The sequence below is a fragment of the Ictidomys tridecemlineatus genome, chromosome 7 (assembly GCF_052094955.1).
Source record: "Ictidomys tridecemlineatus isolate mIctTri1 chromosome 7, mIctTri1.hap1, whole genome shotgun sequence".
In the NCBI taxonomy this organism is placed as follows: domain Eukaryota; kingdom Metazoa; phylum Chordata; class Mammalia; order Rodentia; family Sciuridae; genus Ictidomys; species Ictidomys tridecemlineatus.
Genome location: NC_135483.1, coordinates 21,395,776 through 21,422,521, shown reverse-complemented (window position 1 = coordinate 21,422,521; position 26,746 = coordinate 21,395,776). Strand labels below are relative to the sequence as shown.

Below are 26,746 nucleotides of genomic sequence, written 5' to 3'. Positions count from 1 at the left end.
AAACAATACCATTGTTATTCCTATCCTATGTTTAACATAAAGGTTGATGCGATTTGTCCAGTGCAGGGCAGGTACCAGTTTTGGATTTTAGTTGGAGAATGGTCTGACTCCACAGTTTTGGAGCTTATTATTAACCCCACTCTTCCCACCCACCCCCCAACAAAAGAAAAATAACCCGCCAGGTGCCATGTACATAACTCAATTCCTTACTGGATAGTTCTGTTTGCTTATCTTGCAAACATTTCAAACAGAAGACCCCCCAGAGTGAACTCATGGTTTCACCAACTATTTATTGAGCATTTATTAGGTCTCAGGCCCTGCTAAAGATCTACTGATGTAACCTAATGGGAAAATCTCTTACATCATGAAATTTGCAGTCAATTTGAGGAGACAAACAGTAAAACAAACAGCATCAATTTGTGATTTATGCTACAAAATGTAAAATAAAACAGGGTAAGTAGACAGAAAGATGGAGAGGGCTACGTGGCACGTAGAAAAATGGCCCCACAAAGATATTAAATGCTAATCCCTGGAAGCTGTGAATATGTTGTATTGCATGGAAAGGGGATTTTGCAGATGTGATTAAGGTTAAGGACCCTGAGATGCAGAGATTGTTCAGGATAATGTAGCTGAACCCCATATGATGGCCTGGGCTCTTAAATGCGGAAAATCAAAAATATGTGACACAGACAATTGAAAAAGAGGCACAAAAGGTATGAGGGAAACTCAACCACCACGACCGTCTTAGAATATAGAGGAAGGGGCCAGATGCCCAAAATGTGGCATCTCATAGAAGCTAGCAGTGGTCCTCAACTAACAACCATTGAGAAAATGGGGTTGTCTTAGATCATAAGGAACTTTCTTCCAATGACACAAATAAGTAGAAAGAAGATTTTCCCATACAGCCTCCAGGAAGCAGCATACCCTGGTGTTGGCCTAGTAAGGACCTATCATAAACCTCTACCCATAGAAACTAATACATTTCTGTTGCTATAAGCCAATGAATTCTGAAAACTTGTTCCAGCAGCAACAGAAAACGAATGTAGGCTATTTTAAGTATGGTAGCGAGGCAAAACCATTCTCAGCAGAGACATGGAAATGCAGCTGACGGAAGAGCTCCCCAGGCCAAAGAATGACCTCAAAAAGAGAGGAAATTGGTGTGTACAAGAAAGATCAATGAGGTCAATATGGCTGGAGGGAGGGAAGGAAAAGTCATGGGAACTGGGATGGATCCAGCACACCAGACAGACTCAGGACAGGCAACACTGGAAAACATTTCAGCAGATGAATCTCCACAAAACTCACCTCGAAACTTTGTTGTTGGGTATTCAGAAGTAGAACTAGTTGGAACCTTTAAGCAATGGGTGGGTCTTTGGGGCTCTGCTGTCTTGAATGGATTCATGGATTTCTGGGTTATTGAGGGATTGGCTTTGTTATCAAAGTGACCTCTCTCTGACACACTTGTTCTGCCTTTCCTTGTGATACTTTAGGCCACGCTGCAGAGAGCCCCGTCAGCAGAACGACGCTTGCAAGATGGGGCCCCTTGGTCATGAACTTCTCAGCCTCCGGAACTGTAAGGAATACATTTATTTTCTTTATAAAATCTACTAGAATTTTTGCTAGGACAACATAAAGCTGACCAAGACAGCCAACTTACATTCTGGAAAAGTTCCCTGTGGGTATTGTAAAGAGAGTGAGGTGAATGGGCCAAAAGTGGCAAAAAGAGAGTCTTGTTAGGACACATTTTATTTACTTTTTTTTTTTCCTTATTGTTTTCCAACAATTCAAACAAGAGCAGACAGCTTGGACTAGAGTAGAAGAGGTGAAGTATTAAGAAGTGATTACATGTAGGATATGTTTGAAATTTACAGTCCACTGTATTTCCAATGTCTTGGAATTGGGGTGGGAGAGGAGATGCCATATGAGCAACTAAGCATACAGTGGTGCCAGTTAGGGAGCTGGGTAAAGGGGTAGTAGAAGAAGGGGAGGGGGGCTCATGAGTCTGACTTGGGGCATGTTAAGTTTGGGATGCCAATTAGTCATCCAACTCATGTTGGTTACATGAGTCTGAATTCAGGGACAGTTTGGAGGCCTCTGGTAGGCAGAATAGCTACCTCCCAAAGATGTCTACATCCTAATCCCCAGAATCCGTGAGTATGTTATTTTTACAGGGCAAGGGAAAATTAAGGAAGCAGATGGAACGGAAATTGCAGAATAGATGATATAAAGAGGATTACCTGAATGAGCACAGTGGGATCATAAAGGACCTTGAATGGGGAGGAGGAAGGCAGAGGACTCAAGACCAGAGAGACGGCAGTGTGAGAATACTGGCCCTGAAGATGGTGGAAACTGTTTTTTAAGTTGGTGATGAAGCCAGAAGTCTAGAAACTAGAAAAGATAAGAAAATAAGATTCCTCCTGTTAGCCTCCAGAAAAGAACACAGTCCTGTCAACACCTTGAATTTAGCTCAGTGAGACTCATTTCAGACCTCTCTAACATAATTTGTTATTTTAAGCACCTGCATTTGAGGCAATTTGGTACAGCAGCAATAGGAAAATAAAACAAGGCACTGAATCTTGTTTTTTCTTCAGTGCACCCTATCTTGGTAAATAGCATAAACTTCACCTACTTATGCAAGGCAGAAATACGTGCATCCAGTGGAATATTACTCGGCCATAAAGAATGACTTTATGACATCTGCAAGTAAGTGGAAGGATCCTGAGACTATCATGCTAAGTGAAATAAGACAGTTCCCAAAAGCCAAAGGTTGAATGTTTTCACTGATATATGAAAGCTAACCCACAATAAAGCAGGGAGGGCATGAAGAGTAGATATTCAGTAGATTAGACAAAGGGGAATGAAGGGAAGTGAGGGGGTATAGGGAAATAAAAGAAAGTGGAATGATCCAAAATAATTTTCCTATGTACATATATTAATACATCATCATGAATCCCACTATTATGTAGAGCCATAAGAATGAGATCCTAATTAGAATATTAGATCCTAATTACAGATATTTCATGCTTGCATAATTACATCAAAATGACTTCTACTGTCATGTGTAACTAAAAATAATGAATAAAATAAAAACAGTGTAATGGTCAATCTGAATTGTCAACTTGATTGGATTAAGAGATGCGAATGATTAAGAGGCTTATAGGTGTATCCATGTGGGTGTGTCTAGGAATGATTGGCACGTGGGATAGCCAACTGAATTGGAGACTTTCCCTAAGCGTGGGCAGCACTGTCCGATAGGATTATGGCTTGGATGGAATAAAGGTTGGAATAACAAGAAATCAGCAACAGATGCAAGCTAGATTCTTCTCCAATAGGTTCTTAATTGCTGTTCTGATCATCTGAGGATATCGAACTCTCTTGCTTCTTCACTCTTCCAAAGCAGACTGTCAGTGATTCTCCAGGGAGTTTCCAGAAGCCTTTATTCTCACACTAGGGTAGCAATCCTGATCTCTCTTGTTCTGGGGCTTCAGCCTCTTGGATTGTGCAGCTTATGGTTCTTCCAGCTCTCCAGCCTGAAGACAGCCACTATGGACTACCCAGCTTCTGATCCTGTAAGCCAAGCTAATAAGTCCCCTTTTTATAATTATACTTCCTGTTGATTCTGTTCCTCTAGAGAACTCTAATACAGAAAAAGAAAAAAATGTAGAAGATAATTTTAAAATGCTATTTAAATAAAAAAGAATTATTTCCCACTTTAGTTACACCATGCCCTACTGAATTGTCAAAAAGTGAAAATACAAAGTACAGCTAGGAGAGGGGGGTGTAAAACCCAGTAATTCCCAGTGAAGTGGGGGGGGGGCTAAGGCAGGAAGATCTCAAGTTCAAAGCCAGCCTCAGCAACTTAGCAAGGCCCTAAGCAACTCTGTGAGACCCTGTCTCTAAATAAAATATAAAAAAGGGCTGTAGATGTGGCTCAGTGATTATGCACTCCTGAGTTCAATCCCTGATACAAAATAGATATGTATTATTTTATTTATAAATTTACATATATAGACAAAGTACATCTACTGAGAGGACAATAATAGGAAAGAATTAAGGATGAATTCAATATAAGAATGTGCTTTTCTTAAAAAAAATATATATATACATATACATACATACATCCTTGATTTTTTTCCTTTCCTCATGCTCCCAATGGAGTCAACATCGAGTCCTCTAGATTGACTAAGTGTTTATTCGTGGTTACCCACAGTGCCACTTCTCTGATTCAGATCATGGTGGTCAACATCGGCCCTCTTTTGGAGGAAGGAGGGAAACAGTACAGCCACTATCCATTCTCTGTTTAGCAGCCAGAGTAAGTCTTCTAAATTGAATATTGTGGGTAATTATTCCTTCCTTCTTGGGACTCTTCAATGGCTTGCAGTTTCACTCAGAATAAAGTCCAGACTGCTTGCTGTGATTTAGAAGAACCTCCCAGCTTTACCAGCCCTTAGCTATATTTCCTACCCCTCTGTCCTATCGCCAAACTTTCAGATTCTGTACAGTATAGGGAAAGCTCTTTACCTCTAAGGTTGCTGGCACCAGCCTTCCTTAGTCCCTACAAAGGAAAAACTCCAAACCCATTGTTCAGCACCCCTCCTCTGTCTACACTCAAGCCCCAACTTACTCCCTTCATGTTAGTCCTAATATCCTAAATTGTTAGCACCCTTGTATGAAGACCTATTCTTTAAGGATAGTGGAAGGAGATGGTCATCATTATATAAAATTCATGTATGAAGATGGGAATTTGGTGTCAACATACCTTTTATACAAACAGAGATTTGATAAATTGTAGTATAAAGGTGTTTAAAGAATTGTGATGCAAAAAAAATTATGAACGTAATGCACTCCACTATTGTTATGTAAGAAATAATAAAAAAGGACCAATTCTTTAAAACATCACAGCCGCCCCCCCCCATTTGAAATTTCACTTTGTACAGTTTTAGATATCCAAGGTCAATCGTGTTTCAAAAATAGTAAATGAGGGCTGGGGACATAGCTCAGTTGGTAGAGTGCTTGCCTTGCATGCACAAGGTCTTGGGTTAAATCTCCAGCACCACCAAAAAATATTAAATGAAAAATTCCAGAAATAAACAATTCTTAACCTCTAAATAATTTAATCACAGTATATTGTAATACTTATTATTTTTTTTGGTAGTGGTAGTGATGGGGGGGGGGGTGTTGATATCAGGGATTGAATTCAGGGGCGTTGGATCACTGAGCCACGTCCCCAGCCCTATTTAGTATTTTATTTAGAGACAGGGTCTCACTGAGTTGCTTAATGCCCCGTTTTTTTGCGGAGGCTGGCTTTGAACTCGCGATACTCTTGCCTCAGCCTCCCAAGCTGCTGGGATTACAGGCTGGGCCACCGCACCCAGCATACTTATTCTATTAGTTATTGTTACCAATCTCTTACTACTGACTAACAAATTATATTTTATCATACGCATTAAGGTATAGAAAATAGATCAGTATGTTGGGTCAGATCTGGAGTTCAAGGCATCTGGGTGTCTTAGAATTACCCACCTACAATAAAAGGGAACTACTATAGTAAATATTAGAGGCAGAAAGGAGAGTGAGTGCTTATCGTGCTCATTTTTACTTTGATTGGTCCCGGGGCCAAAAGGAATCAGACAGGTCGATACCGAGTCACTGAGAAGAACAGAAATTTTGTTCCAGTTGAAGGTTGCCAATACATGCTGCAGGCAGTTAACAAGTACTTTAGCCATTTCGCGCCCACCTCCTAGCTGCAAAATGACAATAATACTACAACCCTCATCGGTTTGTTATGAGAAAATGCTGAGCAAGGAACCCAACATTAACTGAAAGATCGCTCTCAATTAAAACAAAGGCCTGACTCCAGGTAAGATCTGTGGGCAAGTCTACCCCACCTCCACCACGAGTACCGCCCCCTTTGCCAGAGAGCTACTAGTGATTGGCTACTTCACCCTTCCGTCTCGCTCGGCCCGGCGTGCGGTCCAATCCCGACCGGTTGCTCATGGAGACAGATTCCCAGGCTTTCTGAGTGGGCGGTGTGCCTGTGACGTTCTTACGACGTATTGCGTCACCGTGGGCGGAAGTGGCGCCGGTTGTTTTGAAATCGGCTGGCCCGGGGCTTTCGAGTTCCTTCCCACGTAAAGGACCGCCGTGTCCCAATTCCGGGCCGGTCCCCTGACACCTGCCTTTGTGCTCCTGCAGGCCAGGGGTCGCAGCCGCGCCATGTCCACTCCTCCGTTGGCCGCATCGGGGATGGCGCCGGGGCCCTTCGCCGGACCCCAGGCTCAGCAGGCCGCCCGGGAGGTCAACACGGCGTCTCTCTGCAGGATCGGGCAGGAGACTGTGCAGGACATCGTGTACCGCACGATGGAGATCTTCCAGCTCCTCAGGAACATGCAGGTGGGCGTGCGACACGGGCAGCTAGCGGGGTGCTTCTGGGAGTGAAAGGCTGGGCGTCAGTGGCGCTGCCCTGGGCAAACCTCGAGTGCAGGTCACCCCGTGTACACCCCGAAGTGTCCCCCAAGGATGTGCCAGCCCCCAGATATCTGCAGGGGTGATGTTTTCCAGACCAGATTGCTCTACGATCGAAGCCACATTTTCTAGATTCGACTGGGTTCTCTGTGTAAATCCCATACCTTTCAAGACACGGTGGGTCGCACTTCACTTCCCTTTTCAGATTATTCGAAAAATTTTTCCAGCAGAAATTTTCCTGTGGAGAGGAGGGCAGTTCAAGGAGTTGAAGAATTTCACATTTTGCTAAACAACAACAACAACAAAAAAGCCCCTTCCTTTTCTTGGCACAACTAATATACAATAAAACTATGTTCATTTAAATGAATGGACTTGTGAAACCGCCCCACAGTCAAAACAGTGAACCTATCACCCCTAAAAGTTAACCTCGTGCCTCTGTGAAATCTTTGCCTCCCATTCTCCTTCGGAGTAACCACCGTTTTCTGAAATTTGTGTTTTCTAGAGTTATATAAATGAAATCATACTGTATGTAGGCTTCTTTTGTCTGGTTCTTTGCCTCAGCGTTCATCAATAAGTCATTCTTTTTTATCGCCAAGTAGTGGTCTATTGTATGAATATGTCACAGTTAGTTCATCTGTTGATGGACATTTGGGTTCTTTCCACCTGGGGGCCATTGTAAATAATGCTGCTATGAATGTTTGCTTACAAACCTTTGTGTGCACATGTTACACTTTTTCCTGAATGGATATTTTAGGGGTGTAACTGCAGGATCATAGGTTATATCTCTGTTTAACATCTTAAAAATTTTTCCAAAATAGCTGACCTATTTATATTTCAATTTGCACCTTTCAAGCGTCCTAGTTACTCCTTAACCTCATCTGCACTTGTTGTTATATATCTTTTTTGCTTTGCAGATACTTCTACCAGTGTGTGGCTCCTCTTTTCATTCTCTTCATATCATCTTTTAAAGAACAGACATTTTTAATTTTGATGGAATTTAACTTGTTGATTTGTTCTTTTCAGAGCTTGGTTTTGGTGTCATACCTAAGAAATTTTTACCTAGCCCAAAGTGACAAATATTTTTCCAATGCTTTCTTCCAGAAGTTTTGTAGTTCTAGTTTTCATATTTAGGTTTATAACCTATATTAGGTTAATTTTGGGGGGAAGATTATAGTAATAAGTATGAGTTTAAATCCATTGTTTTCCTTTTAGGTATCAAATTGATCTAGCACCTTTTGGATAACTGGGTAACTTGTTTTTTATTTTTTGCCTTGCCAGATATTGAACCTAATCTAGCAAGTGCTCTACCACTGAGCTACATCCCCAGCCCTGGCTGATCCATTTTTTAATGCTTGCTTATCTACATGCTATGAGATTCGGATTTCTTGTTTGACAGATGAAGATTCTGTAGTTAAGAGAGTTAAAGTGGCATACCCAGAGCTAGTCAGTAGTAAATTTGAAGCCAGGTTTTCAGATTATAAAAGTTTTATTTCTATGAGTGCCTAACACATATTTTATTGCTTTCTTTTTTTAAGTGGTTAAGAGTTTTTCTCCTGATTTTATGAGTAACTCTGTTCTGTGAAAATTTACTTTACCTTTACCACTGAGCTACACCCCAGTCCTTTGTATTTTTTTAGTTTGAAACAGGGCCTCACTAAGTTGCTGGGGCTGGCCTCAAATTTCCTATTCTCCTGCCTCAGCCTCCCCAGTCACTGGGATTAGAGGCATTGTGCCATTGTGCCCAGCTTTGTGGAAGTCTTAAGACCATTATCAATAAGTCAGTGTGAAATATAATACAAAGAAAATTCAAGAGAAGATCAAAACTCTTTAGCAGTTATTTTAAAAATAAATAGATTTTTGTATCTAAAATGGTGAAGATGTGAATTAAATGATGTCTTAGAGTTTAACATATAATGTATTTTTTGATTTTTAACCTGCTGTATGTAAAGTACTAAATTAGGGCCGGGAGAGGAAATAGCTATCATCTATCAAGTACTTTTCTTGGTGAAATATACAGTTGTAGAGACATTTTCAAGAAATATTTTTATCCCTATTTAACAGTTAAGGGAAATGAGCTTTGAAGAGAGAAGTAACTTCCTGTTAACTTCCTTATATTATAAATTTGCTATCAAATTGTCCATATTATTAAAAGAGATACAATGCAGGTCATGCCCACATAGAACTAAACTCTTTCAAAATGTGTTATCAATTACTATTCCATGTGGATCTATATTCAAAGCTAATTGGTAGGGGGCTAGGATAGTTATTTACATGGTCTAACTTACCTGAGGCCCTGTGGGGCACATTGCAGTGTGCCCCTTCCTTTCGAAAATACTGTTAAGAAGAGGTAAAAGGGTGCTCTTAACTGCGTATCATCTGGTTATTTTTTAATGCAGTGGCTCCCTCGTCAACATTTTGAGTTATCCATGGTCAACCATCATCCAAAAATGTTATCTAGGCCTTTTGAGAAAGAGAAGGAGGGTTAGCTTTCCATTTTTGTGACAATATTCCTGAGAAAATCAATTTAGGAGGAAAGAGATTTATCTTGGCTCACAGTGTGAGAAGTTTCAGTCCATGTCACTTTCAGTCCATTGATTCTGGGCCTGTGGTGAGGTAGACCCTCATGGCAGGGAGCATGTATTTGAGAATAGTTGCCCAGTTCATTGCAGCCAGGAAGCAAAGAGAATGCACAAGAGAGGAAGGCAACAAAATATACCCTTCCCCAGTCCACCCTCCTGACCTACTTCCTCCAGATAGACCCCACCTCTAAAGGTTGTGCCACTTACTAATAGTGCCACAGCTTGGCAACCTAGGCTTTAGCAGGTAACCTTTTGGGGACATTTAGATCCATACCATAACAGAAACCACATTTTCATGATATTTATTACAATATATTGTTATAATTGTTTTATTTTACTTGTTTTTCATGTACTGTGCCTGATTTTTTAAATTAAATTTTCTCACTGTTTGTATATGTAAGAAAAACTAGTATATATAGAATTCTGTACTATCGCTAGTTTCAGGCATCCATTGGGGATTTTTGGAAGGTATTCCTCTTTGAGAAGAAAGAACTACATTTTTTTAACCATTTAGATTTGAAATCATCCTCTGTATTATTAATCCATAAAGTTAGAGTTGTGAAGTACAAACTGCTAATGTTATTTCCAAGCATTTATTTTAGAGAAATGGTTTTTTAGATGTTAGGTGTCTGTTTTCTGCTTAAGAGTCTGATGAAAACCATGGACTCTTCTAAGAAAAATGCAAAAGCACATTTTGAAAATAAGTTTGAGAAGTTAAAGAATATATCCCCAATTATCCCTAAATCCCTGATTAAGATTCCCTGTGAAAAAATGGCATTGCTTTGGTTCTGTTAATTATCCTATAAATCTCTTATTTTATTTTTGGCATTCATAATACATTGAGAATTCAGAAATAAAACAGAATGTTTTCCCTCCCATTTCTATTAACTTGGTACCTAATCCATCTCTGCTGGCAGTAGTTGTTAACAATGCTTATTACTAATTTTATGTATCCTTTCCAGATATTTTTTGCATATTTAAGCAAATGTGTACATATATTTTTCATTTTCCCCTTTTGCACTGATAGTAGTATATTATACATATTTTGTACCTTGTTTTTTACATTGAGTGTATCTTGATACTTACTCATGTCTGTACAGAAAGGTCTACCTTTTGCTTTTTGTAGTATATGTTGTCTGCTGCATGGAAATCCTATGATTTATTAAAACTTTTCTCTAGTGAGACCATTTATACTGCTTTTAATTTCTCACTGTTAGGCTGTAGCACATCATCTCCTACACAAATGTGCAAGTCTGCTTTAGGATACATTTTTTAAATAGCTGTGTGCTTATGTAATTAGATAAGTTTTGATGAATTGTCCTCCACAGGGATTGTTCTAGTTTATGCGACCATATCTTGACTAAAACCAACACAGTACATTATTAGTTTTTGATCTTTGATCACTTGATAGATGCTGCAGTTTTTTACCTTATGTTTCTCCTAATTTGATTAAATTTGACTATTTCTTTATAAATGTATAAATCATTTATACTTTATTTTATGCTAAATGCTTATATATGTTATATATGTTATTTGCCCATTTTTTTTCATCATTTTGTGGAACATCTTTTTTACCTTGTTCACAAGTTTGTAGGACTTATTTATATGTTAGAGGAACTTGCTGTTTATGATATAACTTGCAAGCATATTTTTTCAGTCTTTTGATTTTTTTGTTGTTTATTTATTTATTTATTTGCTCTGCCTATGGTAGTTTTTGCTATGCATGCTTTTAAAAAAATGAATTTATTTATCTTTAAGGGTGTCTAGATTCTATGACTAGTTAGGAAGGCCTTCCCTGCTTCAAAATTAGGGAGAGTTCTGGGGGTTTTTGTTTCAGTTTTTGCTTTTAAAACTTTGGTCATTATAGAATTTACCCTATTATAAAGTGTGAGGTATGGCCCTAGCATTACTTTTTTCAAAAGGCCGATGAATTCATTTTTCTCCTCCATCCATTCCCATGCTACTTTACACAAATGACTCCATTTTTGAATGTTCTTTTCCACATATCTGTCTGTCTTTTAAGGATTAAAGCCAAATTTTTAAAATATTTTTTGAGGCTTTGTTCTGTTTACATTTATTTTTTAAATTTTTTAATATTAAATTTTTGAATTGTAGATGGACATGATACTTTTATTTTATTTATTTATTTTTATGGTGCTGAGGATCGAACCTAATGCCTCACACATGCAAGGCAAGCAGTCCACCACTGAGCTACAACTCCAGCCTTTCATTTATTTTTCAGAGTATTCCTGGCTCTTCCTGATTATTTAGTTTTCTCTGTGTTAGAATGAACTTTAGTTCTAAGAAAAACCTATCAGTGTTTTCTTGAGATTTATTAAACCTAGAAAGATATCATTATGATGTTGAGTCTTAATAAACCAGCCAAAGGCATGGAATATCCTTTATTTTCCTAAGAAGTATGTTAAGTTTCATTTTTATTTTTATTGAAAGTTGTTCCTAGATCTTTTATCATTTTTGTCACCATTATTATGACCATTTTCTTTGGGTTTATTTTTATAGGTAAAAGCAAAGCCATTTCTTTTTCTCTATTATTTTTGTACTCATCCCCTTATTGAATTATTTTAATTTTTGTAATCATTATCATTTCATTTATAAACAGTGACTATTATACAGCTTCTTTTTTATTGTTTCAACCTCCCCCTTACGTTTTCTTCTCTGATTATATTGGTTACCGCCTCTAGAACAGTGTTCATTAGTAGTATTACTGGTCTTAGTAGACATCCTTTTCTGTTCCGGACCTTAGCAGAATATTTCTGATATTTTCACATTAACCGTGTGCTGAGTTTTTAACTGAGATAAATATATTTTATTATACTGAGGAGTCTTATTATGTTTTATATTTATTTTAAGTGTGGATATTGAATTTAGTTGAATGCTTTTTTAGTGTCTAGATGTATGATGATGTTTATCGCCATCTATCCAAGCTGGTGACCTATGCTGGGTTCACAAAATCTGACTATTCCAATAACTTAAGAAAACAGTGAAGAAAGCACACAAACACACAGAAGTACCTTTTCAAAATCAATCTCTACCCCATCTACTGTAATTCATTTCTCTCTTTGTTTATTTTCCCATTCCCCTCACAACCTCTTATATGTAATTTTGTATAGCAATGAGGGTCTCCCTTCATTTCCATGCAATTTCCCTTTTCTCTCCCTTTCCCTCCCATCTCATGTCTCTGTTTAATGTTAATCTTTTCTTCCTGCTCTTCCTCCCTGCTCTGTTCATAGTTGCTCTCATTATATCAAAGAAGATGGCTCTGTGACCTTAGGGATCCGTGGAAAGAGAGAAAGCCCCTGGAATTCTTTATTCACATACAGGGGACACACAAGGGGAGGTTCCATGGAACATTCTATCCCAAAAAGGGCAAAGGGGTAGGATTACAAAGGAACAAGTGGATGTAATTCAGCCCCATCTGGTGACGGCCACTCCTGAAGCCACACCTTCCTTATCTGAGCCAGGTAAAGCCCAATGTATTGTTGGGTGCAATAACTGTTCAGCACCCCTTTACTCAGGACTTACAGGTGCTCACATGGCTTCTGTCCAGAGCAGCTCCTGACAGATGTATTTATGTTTTTCATCCACAGTCATGAGTGAGATGATTATTGATGAACTTTTCAGCTGAGGAGTGAGATCAAGGGATCTTCAAGGCTGTTACCATGTATGCTGTGTAATATGGGAACCTCATTTCTATCATGTTGACTGCTACCCCAGTTTCTAGAACAATGCCTCACACATTTAAAGTATGCAGGGGACTGAGGCTATAGCTCAGTTGGTAGAGTGTTTGCCTTGCATGCACAAGGCCCTGGGTTCAATCCCCAGCACACACACACGCACACACACACACACACACACAAAAAAAAAAAAGAATGGAGGAATTTTTTGACTCAATTTTTCCTTTCTTGAAGAAGCTGCTATAAAAGTAGTATCGAAATTGACTAAGTTAGGCAAATTGGAGAAGGATGATTCTTTGCATTTCTAAAGGATTGACAGATTTTATTAAGAGTTCTTTCATGACACACACTTCTCAATGAAGGGCTAAGTTTAGATTTGTGGATAAAATAACTCGTTAAAGTAAAATAATTCAGACTGCATGTTAAAACCTGTGGATGTGTTTGCACTATACTGCATGTGGTGATACAAATATAAGTGTCAGCCTTTATTAAATAGAAAATAGGGGCAAAGTATTAAACGTAGTAAATGCCACAAGAAAGGTTCAAAGTGCTTCTCTTTTTTTTTTTTTAAAGAGAGAGTGAGAGAGGAGAGAGAGAGAGAGAGAATTTTTTTTAATATTTATTTTTCAGTTCTCGGCGGACACAACATCTTTGTTGGTATGTGGTGCTGAGGATCGAACCCGGGTCGCACGCATACCAGGCGAGCACGCTACCGCTTGAGCCACATCCCCGGCCCTCAAAGTGCTTCTCTATACAAGATAAAATCATTATATTCCTTACTATCATCCACACATGAAAGCAGGGGTATACTTAAGTGTCTGGAAAAGTTCACACATTGAGAATTCATAGTAAGAAATCCTCCATTGTATTGGTGAAAGAACCCTTAGTAATATGTCCTTTTAGAGTGGGTTGCCTTTGGTAGTATACCACATTACCTTGAAACATGCAAAGTGTTTTAATATTTGAGAATTTCTGAAAAATCTTAATAATATTTCAGATAATTTAAGAGGATCTACCTCCTTTTAAACCATTGTATTTGGAAAATGAGAAAAGGGAAATTAATTATTCAAGCCTATCTTATATGTCTTTTATCAATAGTTTACTTTTATGTAGTACTTAAAAGTTTTTATTAGCTTTACCTATTAAAAATCTTAATTTACATTTCTTTATTTTCATTGTTCTCTTTTGCCTGCTAAGCTGCCAAATGGTGTCACTTACCACACTGGGACATACCAAGACCGGTTAACGAAGCTACAGGATCATCTTCGCCAACTTTCCATTCTCTTCAGGAAGCTGAGATTGGTTTACGACAAATGCAATGAAAACTGTGGGGGAATGGATCCCATTCCAGTAGAGGTAATTTTTTGTGATTCGGGCATGAATATGAGATGTAAGATAGTATTGGGACATTTGTAGTTTTTTTTTTTTTTCCTCTCTCTCCTTTTCAGCAATATTTTCAGATTTTGAATTTTTATTGGTTTCCCTTTTAACCAGAGAAGATGAAAATATCATATATATATATATATATATATATATATATATATATATATATAGAGAGAGAGAGAGAGAGAGAGAGAGAGAGAGTGTGTGTGTGTGTGTGTGTGTGTGTGTGTGTTACTGCTTTATATTCACATTAATAATTTCTTCTAGACTTAACTTCAAGGCTGCTTGTGGCTTTTGTTGGTGGCATTAGGAGGAAAGGGCTGTCTGTGACAATTTTTGTCATGGTTCTCAGCATCTCCTTTTATTTAAATCAATGCATGATTTTTTTAAGTAAGAGTTTTAATAGTGTTATAAAATACCTTTAAAATGGTTTTCATGAAAGTTTTTTACAGTTAAAAGATTTTTAATCAGTATTAATTTAGGTTTGATTTGTAGTCAGGTAGAATCACTCTGTTTGAAACATATTTTCTAAATTTAGTCTTGGGTTACAGATATATCTAGTTAACTAGGTGTGTCATATTTCTCTAAGTAGCATTTTCCTGTTGACATAACTTTGTCACCTAAGGTAGCTGGGAAGCTTAGATGCTCTCTCACTACCTGTAAAGGACGATTTTATGGACTCTGCTTTCTTTTTGAGTGATCAGCATGTAAGAGATGAACAGAGAAAGAGTTAAACGCAAAACAGCCTAAAAAAGAAGCGGTCAAAGATGTGAGAGGAAGGTCAGGAATGTGGTTGACATTGTCAGATGTTCCAGAGGTTGAGGAACATTAGAAATGAAAACTGTCCCCTGGGTTTTGCTAGCTGAAAATCATTGGTACATTTGAGTAGATGAGCTTTGGAGAAACATGTAGCATGAAGTTAGATCACAGTGGTTTGAAGATTAAACAGGAAGTAAAGAGCTGGAGCCAGCGATTAGAGAAGCATAAATACATAAGAGAGAAAAGAAGTAGATGGAAGGAAAGATGGAAGCAAGAGTTTGGGGAGTTTTTGCTCTCAAAATGGAAAAGACTGGAACATGTTTAGATGATAAAGGAGGAAAAGTGTAGGGAGAGACTGAAGGAAGAGGAATGAGTGAAGACAGGGCAGAAGAATCAGCACAGACTGCATACACATTAATTATCTGAAGAAGGAAGGACAGCTCTGTATTAGAGGAAAGGAACAAATAGTGAATGTCAATATGGGTAAGTTTGTATTTGTCCCAAGAACAGGAAGAAGTTTGGAGAGGCAGCTACTACTTTGACCAATTATATTCTTCTGGCCTGTTCCCACATACAGTACCAGATGGCGGAAGCTGTTAATTCTTTAATTCTGTCATATTTACAAGGGGCTTCTTTAGTGAACTTCATCACAAACCACCATGTTTAATTATAATTCTGCTATTAGTTTCACTGATTTGTAAATTTGACCTACCAAAAAGAGATTCTTGACAATGAAAAGAAGTTAAGACATCTAAAAATTTGCATGCATACTGAAGTTTCAGATGGCATGTTAATGACATTTATATAATAATGTAATCCATGCAGTTCTTTCCTTCTAGTATAGAGGAAGGAAAGAGCCTATCTTATTTATATCGAACTGTAACTCACAAATCTTACTTGACTTTAGTTTTGCAGTGTCTTATCCAGTGTCTGCCAATTAAATATTTGCTGATTGAATGAGTAAGATATTATTTAATTATATGTGACAACCAGTGTTATAAAGGCCTTTTGCAAAAGAAACACAAAGGGTAATATATAGAATGCATCAAAATGATAAACTTCTAAAACTGCTATTTCAGATAATTGTCAGAATTGAAATTTATTTTTAAACTACTAAAAATGTGAAAATTGGAATTAATCTGATACATCCTCTATACCAGTCTAATTGGACAATTCAGGTCACATTTTTTATTTTTAACTTTTGTTCCTCACTCTTTAGCAACTTATTCCATATGTGGAAGAAGAAGGCTCAAAGAATGATGATCGGGCTGGCCTGCCACGTTTTGCTAGTGAAGAGAGACGAGAGATTGCTGAAGTAAATAAAGTGAGTTATTCATCTGTATGTTTTACATTTCAGAATTCTTGATAAAAAAATACTAACAAGTCCGTTGTAACTCAAAACATAATTTAAATTGTAGAATTACATAAAATTGTTTTTGTGGCAGACTCATCCTATTTAGAATGAAGTCAAGAACTAAGGTAAGCAGAAATGTCTGAAGAGACACAAAATTCATTCAATAAAATTCTTAAAGAACCCCACAGGTCTCCATGACAACCCATTTACTTTTCTCTTTTCTAAGCACAAGTCTACCTTGCTTTGTATGACATATTTTGAGCAGCAAATGATAAAAATTTACAAATAGGAAATGTGAATGTCTCAATGCCGGAATAAGAAAGTGAGAATTAGCAAAGCATTAATCTGTTGCCCCCCAAAAGTTCCTGACTGGAATGCATTTATTGCCCAATCTTTTAAAAGTTCAGAAGACAGTGTTCAGATAGTTCTCATGCAATACACAGAACAATAGGGAGAGTTGTCAGTTCATTCTGTGGAAATGTGGCCTAAACTTACCAAAACCTAACAGAAGTTACACAGTGAATAGAACTACCAACCTCCCTCTTTCACTTGTAAATTCAGCTCACTTCTCTGACGTTCTGTATTCTGGTTAGTAGGATGCATCAGTGTATTAACAGTACACCTTAACTAAAAATGATTTTCTGAGGTTCATAAGCATAATTTCAATGTATACATGTAATATGTAATGTCAGTAGATTACACTGAAAAATATTTTCTCAGGTGTCTGAAAGACATTTGATAGAAATCAATACCAGTTGCTAATCCAAAGAACACTGAAAACAATTAGCAGTATAGTTTCTTTTTTCATCTTTTAATGTTGGATAAATAGCCAACATTTTTTATACAGGTGAAATAAAGAAGTATATTCCTACCAAAAATTGGCATAAAATAAGTTGCTGTATACACTAATGTTTAACATTATTTTTGAAGTTATAGGCAGTACAAAAAGACAATAAACAAATGTTAGGACATAAGAGTTGTAATATTATTTACAGGCTTATTAAAATGCTCAAAGAAATTCATTTGATAAATGACTAGAGTCTGTAAAAGTTCCATAAAATGGCTTAATACGAGATTGACACCAGGCTCTTATAATGCTGTAAACCAATTAGATTATAAGGTTTTGTTCACAATTACAAGAAATATTGAGTAGATAGGGATTACATCAATAATATGTGTGACAAACCTTACTTGATACATAAATACATTTAAATAATTAAAATGCCTAGAGAATTTTGAGGAGGGCAGTGGGTATTATAAAAATTCCAACATTGATCATTTCATTGTTTAACAAACTATGAAGGCAGTAACAGTCCAGATCCAAACAGGACTTTTCTCAAAATCATGCAGAAGTAGGAATTTATTTTAGTGCAGTGCCAATCAAGAAATAAATCCCAAAAAAATCCAAATGAGATTTTTTTTCTTGAAAGTAAAATTTCTACAAGAAAATTCTGATGAAAACAACGAAGTAGAATACTTTAAAAATTAAAATGTAATATGAAGATATTATAAAGATAGTAGTTAAGCATGTAATACTGGTATAAGTGCAGACAGATTAGTAAAATAAAAGCCAAAAAATAGCCTTCCCATTGACTATGACAGAAGGAGGATTGTATAGAAAATCCATCTTAAAAATAGGAAAGGAGAAACTAAACTAAACTAAACTACCTTTTACATTATATATACCATGTATCAAAATGAATTTCAGAGTTAAAAATAACATCTTCATGATAAAATATGAGACAATTAAAAGAAATATGTATTTCAAAACTTGGGAGAAAGGAAAACTTGGACTTTATGTCATAAAGCATAGTAGCTTTGTTTTAAAAGGTGAAATGCAACTTAAGAAGAGTATTTCCCACAAATGTGATAGTAGTCATGACAATTACAACAAAGAACTCACAGAAGGAGATTGGTTAAAAATGAAAAGGGGACTAGAAACTTTTAATTTTAGAACTTGAAAAATACATGGTGCTGGGCTGGGATTATAGCTCAGTTGGTAGAGTGTTTGCCTCGCATGCACAAGGCCCTGGGTTCAATCCCCAGCACCAAAAAAAAAAAAAAAAAAAAAAAGATAGTGTTTGCTACCCTAAAGATGTGAGACATTTATTTGTTAAGAAGTGGCATATTTCCATTAATAATATGTGTATTTTTTACTGCCTCTGCTCTCCTGAGCTCACCGATTCCAACTATTGTGCTTCCCTGTGCAGGAGGCCTCCTGTTCCTATGAGGGCAGGACGAGAGAAGGTTCACAGCCACCTGGTGACCAGGAGGTCAAGTTTGTGAGGCACCTCGGGCTCTTCTAGTGGTACACCTCTGTGAGCCCCACCCCCAGTTATCATGCCCAGGCCACCTGGGTGCCCTTGACATGGTCCTTGTCCCTCCTTCTCTGGGGTGGTTCAGCCCTATTCTCAGTGGCAGACTCCTGCACCCTTTGGGTTGTAGACTCCTCCTCTCTGCCAAGTCTTTGACTCCCCCTTCTTTTCTATTCGTCCTAAACTTTACCTTCTTGCATCTGCTGCTCTTTCTTCTCTAGTAACTTTTCTCCCTATGAGTGTCTCGCTTTTTATTTTCCTCCACTCTGCTATTTTCATTAGGGCTTTGAAAAAAAGAAGAGATACATATGTGTATCTTGACCACAAAATTTTTCTGGGTCAAGTGTTTTTTCAATACACTAAAAAAAAATGCGCAGCATTTCAATAGATAGCCAGCATTTATTTATGTAATAAAATTTATTAAAATTTTATTTATGTAATAAAATTCAGTATTCCAAATGTTATTTTCCCTTATAATTCAGGTGTTAAACCAGGTTCTGCTTTAACTTCAGGAAACACTTTTTGTTATATTATTCAATTGCTGTTACAATGAGGAAAGAATGAATTTAGATATTTTAAATTAATCAGATTAAAATCCACACTCTGAATTTCTAAGGCAATTGTTTTTTAAAAGAAAACTTAGGGGCAGAGTATCTTGTCTTGAGGAGCATGGGTAAGTGCCCATCCACTGGCCTCAAAGCACTCTTGTACTTGCTATTTCTTCTTATTTCTGTATTTTGAGAAAGCACTGAAGAATTAGGTAGGCAGAGGTGAAAGTTGGGACACAGCTAAGATCACTTAAACTTCAGTCCCCAAAAAAGCAGAAAGAAAGTAAACTACTGAAAAGCAACTTAATACCAATAATTCATGCAATTCTCCAACTTCTTTACACCTTGTGTCTCCCTTCTAAAATATAGGGTTAAAATATATTATCAACATTTTTTAAGATATGGAGCTCATGATTTATTGATACATGTATTTTTTCCTCAGTGGCACTCATACCTGAGAGTGTTTATGTGAAAACTATGTTAATTTAAGTAGCTGCCTTTGGATGACAGATTTCTTAATTTAATTGTTTAACCACATGGATGCTCTTAAAAATAAAAAGTTTTAATTTAATTTGTCAAGTATTGTTAAATATCTGTATTCATAAATTTTTGTCATTTCTATGTTAATCAAAGTACATTCTTATTATGAACTTAAAGGTTTGCTTTTTTGTTCATATACTTAATAGGTACTAGAGTTTTAAAGTTTACAGAATTTTGCTAGTGTTTTCATCAGCTTTCTGTTACTGTAGCAAATATAGGAAATAAATCAGCTTCAAAGGAAACGTTTATTTTTCGGCTGCCAGTTTTGCAGCTTTCAGGCCATGACTAATTGCCCCATTGCTTTGGGACTGCCTGTAGTGGCAAAATACATCATGGGGCATGTGTTGTAGTACACACATTCACCTCTTGACAAGGTAGGAAAGAGGCAGAGAGGAGGAGACCAGAATCCCACAGCCCCCTTCAAGGGCTCGCCCCTCCCAGTTACCCAAAACTTCACCACCCTCCACATTCATCGCCTAGCTAAGGGTTAGGGACCAAGCCTTTAAGAATTGGGCCTTCAGGAGACACTTATCCATACCACTGCAGCCATCTACACTGAAGCATCCAAAATACTTCTTGCCTACTTTGGTGTGGAGTATAAAAATGAAGAATTTTTAATAATAACCATCTCTTTTTTTAATACCAAGTGGCAATATTAAACAACAACAAAAAGAAGTTTGGAAATGATTGCCAAGGATTTTTGTTTTCTTGTTTTTTAACATTTTTCTAGGTTTGGGGGAAGCTTTATATTTTGCTCTTTGAATATTCGAATATTAAAGTGTATGAGTGCTTTTTGTGTACAAGGCATTCTCCCAAGTATCAGAATTTCTACCATGAAGGAGCCTGAAGTGTTGTCTGCCCTCAAGCATGGTTCAGATGAAAGGACAGGTTTCTGCTTAGAGAACCTAAGGCTCTCTAATGGAAAGCAGCCCCTGTTTCATGTACTCATGTCATGTTTTGATGGATCTTTGTAGAAACATCAGTATCGCACCATATTTTTAATACATTGGCATTTACTTATATTAAATAACTAAGTTGCTTTATACATCTATGATCAGTAATAGAATTGTTTCTCATATTCAATTAAATATCTTCAGTTTTATTGTAATACATATTTTTTATTCTGAATAAAATAAATATATTTATACTCCGTATTTCATCCACAATTGGTCATTTTCAATATTGCTATATCATCTACACAAAGTTGTACAGAACAGACTAGATGTGTGTCCTGTCTGGTTTCTAACAATGTATGTTAGCTACTATAGCACCTGAAACTTTGAGGCCTACTGTTGATGAACATAAATCATCAGATAACAAAATGGCCTGGTTTTATTCGCTTTTTTGGTTTAAATACTTTTCATTTTTTCTTTATATATCCTGGAATCTGTAAGCCCTGATGCCCAAGTAAAGGATAAATTCTTGTTTCAGAGTTTATGCTTTAGGGACATCAAAATATGTTTTATTTTGCTTAAGGCTATTCTGTTAATGGTAAAATAAAATTGAAAGAGATAGCAGGCAGCATTTACAGGGTTGACATATAATTGAGTCCAGGCATTTAGAAATTAAAGCATTTTGGGTCAAGTGTCACATCCTTTGTATGAATATTAAATTACATGGTATGACTTAGCATAAACATATTCTGTAAGTATCTACTCTGCTTACACATTCACCTGTTAATGTAACAAATTAGGCACAGCTGATGGATTTTGAAAATAGCAGCTGTCAACCTCTGTTAAAATCAATCAGTGGCAAGATTGTATATATTAAATCCTATATCATGTCATGAAAATTTATTTACAATTTAACCACTAATAAGCATAACTGTCAGCTCTGTGTTGATAGTTTCATGATGTGTTTTGACTCTAGATATTTTACTTGTATGCTAATTTTTTAATTTGAAACTTTATGGCATCTTTGAAAAAAACTATCCAAGTACTTTATATCATACTTTAAAAAAATCTTTTACTACTGCTTAGACTTCAATATTAATTTGAAAATACTCTTACTTAATTTTTTAGGAATTAATGAGGTGTTAAAAAGAAAATAAACCAGTATATTAGAATTTATATTTCCAAGTGAATTTTCTTGAAAGTAGTCTTATTGGTAGACTTTACATTTATTCCGATAATGGTATCATCTGCAAACCCTGTTCTGATACTGATATACATTCTGTTTTTAACCACCTAAGAATATAATTTTATTAATTCTAGTTCCTATTGTCTTTTTTTTTTTTCTTTTTTTGTTTGTTTGTTTGGTACTGGATATGGAACTTAGGAACACTCAACCATTGAGCCACATCCCCAGCCCTATTTTATATTTTATTTAGAAAAAGTCTCACTGAGTTGCTTAGCACCTTGCTGTTGTGAGGCTGGCTTTGAACTCGTGATTCTCCTGTCTCAGACTCCAAAGACATTGGGATTACAGGCGTGTGCCACTGCGCCCTGCTAGTTCTAGTTACTTTCTGAATATTCAGTCACTGAGCTTATTTACCAGACTGGGCCTTTGAATGGATTTTAACTGTGTCCAACACATAAAACCCTCCTCTTTCTCCATTGTCATGGGCACAGTTTGGTCCAAGGTATTTTGGAGAATCCATTCCACTAGAGGTTAATCTTTTCATTGCAGTTTAATCATTTCTCTTGTCTTTCAAGAATTTTAATGGGTCCCATTACCTACTGCCAAGCCCAAATGTATCCTCCTTGCAGTCTTGGCTCACCACTAACTCTTCTCGACCCGAACAAAAGTATTTTTCCTGTTTGCCAACCTTTTCAATCAGGCAGTGCCTTATCTTTTAGAGTTCCAGATCATCTGATATTTTTCCTCTGCCATCCACCTTACCAGGTTATAGTCTAAGCATTTGTTCACTAATGCTTAAACTTCCTCCTACTTGATGCTGAGGTTCTGAAACTTTCAAAAGTGATTATATTCAAGATGATTCAGAACTTAATAAAAATAAGTTTTTTAGAAATCAACTTACATTCTCTTCCTTTTATTCTACTGAGGTAGCTCTTGTCTTCATCTGTCACATGCCTCTGTAACCACTGTCCTCTTATGTGTGGGTGTACAGAAAATACAGGTGGAAGGAACCTTAGATTCTATAGTCCCCTTTTATTGATGAGATTGCTGAGAAGAAATTTATCTGAGATCACATAGCAAGGTAGAGGCAGAGTTAGAACTGGGACTGGGATTGCCTGTCTCTCAATACAGCACCTTTGTTCTTTGGTTTCTCTGTGGTACTTCTACCCTTGGTGGATGCAACTGTCTCTAGGATGAAAAAGACTTTATAAACTTGGCCATTCCTCATCTGTCCCCTAATCTGGGTCAACTTTACTTGATAGTATATACACTGCTTCAATAACTGATTTCCAAATAGTTGGGATGATACAGCTTGGAAGATAGGTCATCTGAAAACTGAGTGAAGAGACTGAGTAGCTAAAAGTACCAAGTTTCTCTTCCTAAAGGCCATGTTAAAAGTGAGGCTCAGAGTCAAATCTGTGTTCTGTATGGTCAGATGTGTTAGGACTGTGCTGTGCAAATTCTTTCAAATATGAATTAAATTTAACATTATTAAAGATTATTAAAATCTCTGTGAATTCTTTTTCTTTTTTCTAGTAGTACTTTTTTTGTCTTCCCTTTTAACCATTTCATTCCTGTAACTTCTCTAACTCTGGATAGAAGTAATATAAGCAACTTAATTTGCATATATTAATTTTTAGTTTTTTGTTTTGAGATGCTAAGGATCAAATCCAGGCCCTTATGCATGTCAGGCAAGTACTCTACTGCTGAGTCACATCCCCAGCCCTTAGTTTGCCTTTTTTTTCCCCCCAGTTTAATTTTTATATATATATAAAAATGTATGTATAATAAATCAAAATATATTTCTGTCATATACTGTCATATATATACAACCATATATTTTGATATATTATACGTGGAATATAACTCATTCTAATTAGAATCCAGTTCTTGTAATTGTACATGATGTAAAGTGTCACTGGTTGCGTATTTATATATAAACACATGAAGCTATGTTAGTTTGCTTTTTAATGAAATCAAAACTGAGATTTTTTAGACCTTTTGTGATGGATATATACTAGATTACTTGGAGGTAGTTTAATATATCTTTAAAATAAACTAATTAAATAATATATCTCCAAATGTAATGTTTCCAAAAGGTTATTGAATAATAATGATTATTGTTACAATAACTAGTAAACACTAACTAGAAGCTCCTTATTATTTTCTTCTTTTACCTAAGCAAATATTTACCACATAGGACTTGAACAATGTTTAAAATGAAGTTTATAGACTCTAATCTAGTAGAACCCAAGAATAGACACCTGCCGCATGTGGTCTAGGCCTGCAGCAGATCTTAGTTGTGAAGATCATTGCACTTAACTCTGTGCCATTCTGTCTTTGTTTTCAGAATTGGAAGTAGATTGCACTCCATGCTATGGGCAAACAGTGACTTCTCCCACATTTTTGAAAGACCAGTTGCATCAGGCATTCTATTTTTAATTATAGTTTTATATTGATGGTTTACATTTTGTTCCTATCACTAACATTTGTTGAATGCTTACTTACATGCCAGGCAGTTCTGACGTTTTACATGAATCAGATCATTTAATCTTCCTAACAACTCCTATGAGATAGGTTCAGTTATTACCTTCATTTTTCTGATGTGAAAATAATTTTGGACAATGTCATCCATTTAATTAGGGAAGCAACTGAGTGTCTCAACACTCAGGAAACCTGGCTCAAGTGGGTGTTCTCTACCGTGATGTTCCACTGCCCCTTAGAGAATCTAAGTACTTAGATTTTATAACAATTGAATACTTAGCTTATTTTCTTTGATGGTGGAGGTGGAAGAATAAATAGAATTGGGGACTGGAGCTGAATTAGAATTCAAGATGCCTATCAGGGAAGATCTGGGGACAGGAAAAGGTTGAGACCCGCCTTGCAGGAGTCTTAAGCTTAACTTCTGTCTGGATTGTTAGAGTCCTAGCTTACGACATTTTAATCTTCTGACTTCATGGTCTATATTTCATGAAACATTCTTGATAAATTCTTTTTGTTTTCACAGAAACTCAAACAGAAGAATCAACAGCTGAAGCAAATTATGGATCAATTACGAAATCTCATCTGGGATATAAATGCCATGCTGGCGATGAGGAACTAAACTGATATTTAAATTTCCTGCTCTACATATATTATGCATTGTTTTTTTCCCTTAAATATATTTTCCCTTTGAAAAAGATTATTTATCTACTTTAATTTTAGTTACTAGAACTAAAGTTCCTATATTTACATTGTGGCTTTACTGTATTCATTAACTTTTTTTTTTTAATGCTGTTGATTCAATGAAAGAGTATTATAATAAACTGTGATAGGGCTTGAGCTTTGGTTAGTCTTCATGATTGAATAATTGTTTATAAAAGCAAAATAAAGTTATATATATATATTTTTAAATTTGACCAATGGTTATACTCATTTCAGTTACCCTTTTAGAGTTTAAATCTATCATCTAACATCTCTACAATGGAGTAGTAACTAATGAGGCTGCAGTACTATAGCCCCACATTTTGGGAGGGTGTTCACTCAGAGTTGATGCCAGTTTACCCAGTCACTCACAGGCCTACTTGAGACCAATTATGAATGTGGTAAGGGTTATTAAACACATAGACCCCACTAACCCTCCAAATTTCAACTTTCTCTTTAGTGTATGGCAGTAGGTTGAAAAAGGTAAATTCCATTGTAACGTGCTTTTAGGCAAGCTAATCTCTTCTCATTGTAAAATGATATATTCTTATTTCATCACATTCTGGCTTAAAATTTTGGTTGCAGATGTTAGACACTAAGTTCAATATAGATTAAGCCAAAAAGGGGATTTATTCCTGCAGCAAAAAAAAAAAAAAAAAAGCAAAGATGTTAGAGAAGAGCTTCATAGAATCAAAGAAATTTGTGGGAACCAAGGCTTCAAAAATTAAAGCTAAGATTTAATGCCTCCAAGATTTTCTAAATCTTCTTCTACTTTCTTCTTGTTTCTGATGCCCTATTTCTTTTCACTGAAGACAGATTTTCTTAAAATGGCAGGAAAGATGCTCTCCACTGTCTTACCTTGATATCTTTTCTGTATCCTGATCATAAAGGATAAGCTGCTTCTTCCCCTGTAAATTAAGAAATTCTCTAATGGACTCTAAAAATATTGGGTAATATAACCAACCAATGGGCCAATTATGTAAATTGGCACTATGATTAAACTAACTTAGGTAAGAAATGCATTCTTATGGCCAGGATTGACTGTGGGAGACATGGAAGATTGTACCGGATAGGGAGCAAATTTTAGAAATAAGAAAAAGGACCAACAAGGAGAGTTTTCAAGTAAAACAATGGCAACCATGGTCTGCTGATGTTCTTCATTTGTATATAATGCTATCTTAGATATAATTCCAGTTATTCAAACTTCAAAAGCCAAAAAGCATTTGCAGAAAACCAAATGCATCTTTCACTATTATGGGAGAAATTACTGGTCTTAATTTTAATTTTTTCTTTCTGAATTTGTGGGCTTCTGTGTTAGCATTTGTCTTTGCAGCTGTTTCTTTGCAGCTGCTTCAATTAATTGCTGCGTGATTTTGTCAGGTCTTGGTTAGCCTGGGGTAAAGCATGTAGGAAAAGGCTAAGAAAAAAAAAAAAGGAGAGCTCCAGCATTCTGGTAAGGACATTATCTTTAAAATGATTTGGCAATCTATGGCCTTGATCATTCAGACGTTAGATTCCCTTGGCACCATTACACACCAAAACCTGTTAACTTGACATTTTGATGTAGTTCCAGCTTGAGTAATCCGTTTTTCTTTCCCTAAATTCCCACTGAAGTTTAAGCTAGACAGACGAGTTTTTCAGCCCTAGACTAAAATATGTGCTTGTCCTAAAGCTTCAAGTGTTTGTTATTCTGAGTGTCCTTAAATTTGTCTAACATTACTGGATGCCTTGAATTTTTGTCTAATCCTTTAAAACAGCAGGGCATCACGAACTGATTTTTTAAGCATAAATGGAAAGAATAAGAGGTCTTTTTTTTTTTACATCTGGTAGTCTCCAATTTTTTCTC

At 36.4% G+C, this 26,746-nt stretch overlaps 1 protein-coding gene, 1 long non-coding RNA gene and 1 other non-coding gene across 3 annotated transcripts; all 3 read left to right on the top strand.

Moving 5' to 3' along the window:
• Positions 1-1,225: 1,225 nt before the first annotated feature.
• On the top strand, positions 1,226-3,806 carry LOC120892919 (uncharacterized). Its single transcript, XR_005737739.2, has 3 exons — positions 1,226-1,364; positions 1,491-1,573; positions 3,333-3,806. It is a non-coding gene; the product is annotated as an uncharacterized LOC120892919 (long non-coding RNA).
• A 2,276-nt stretch (positions 3,807-6,082) lies between these two features.
• Positions 6,083-25,115, top strand: Med30 (mediator complex subunit 30). The gene is made up of 4 exons (XM_078016766.1): positions 6,083-6,393; positions 13,937-14,095; positions 16,101-16,205; positions 24,725-25,115. Exons 1-4 carry the CDS (start codon positions 6,217-6,219, stop codon positions 24,818-24,820), a joined length of 537 nt encoding a protein of 178 aa, XP_077872892.1. The 5' UTR covers positions 6,083-6,216; the 3' UTR covers positions 24,821-25,115.
• On the top strand, positions 18,221-18,289 carry Trnaa-cgc (transfer RNA alanine (anticodon CGC)). The gene has a single exon. It is a non-coding gene; the product is annotated as a tRNA-Ala (tRNA).
• Positions 25,116-26,746: the final 1,631 nt, after the last annotated feature.

What these genes read in the sequence shown, in the direction of transcription:
- Med30 (XM_078016766.1), top strand. Translation starts at nt 6,217, where the DNA reads ATGTCCACTCCTCCGTTGGCCGCATCGGGGATGGCGCCGGGGCCCTTC. An exon ending in TGGATCCCATTCCAGTAGAG is followed by an intron (nt 14,096 to 16,100) that starts GTAATTTTTTGT and finishes CTCACTCTTTAG; the next exon opens with CAACTTATTCCATATGTGGA. An exon ending in AGATTGCTGAAGTAAATAAA is followed by an intron (nt 16,206 to 24,724) that starts GTGAGTTATTCA and finishes TTGTTTTCACAG; the next exon opens with AAACTCAAACAGAAGAATCA.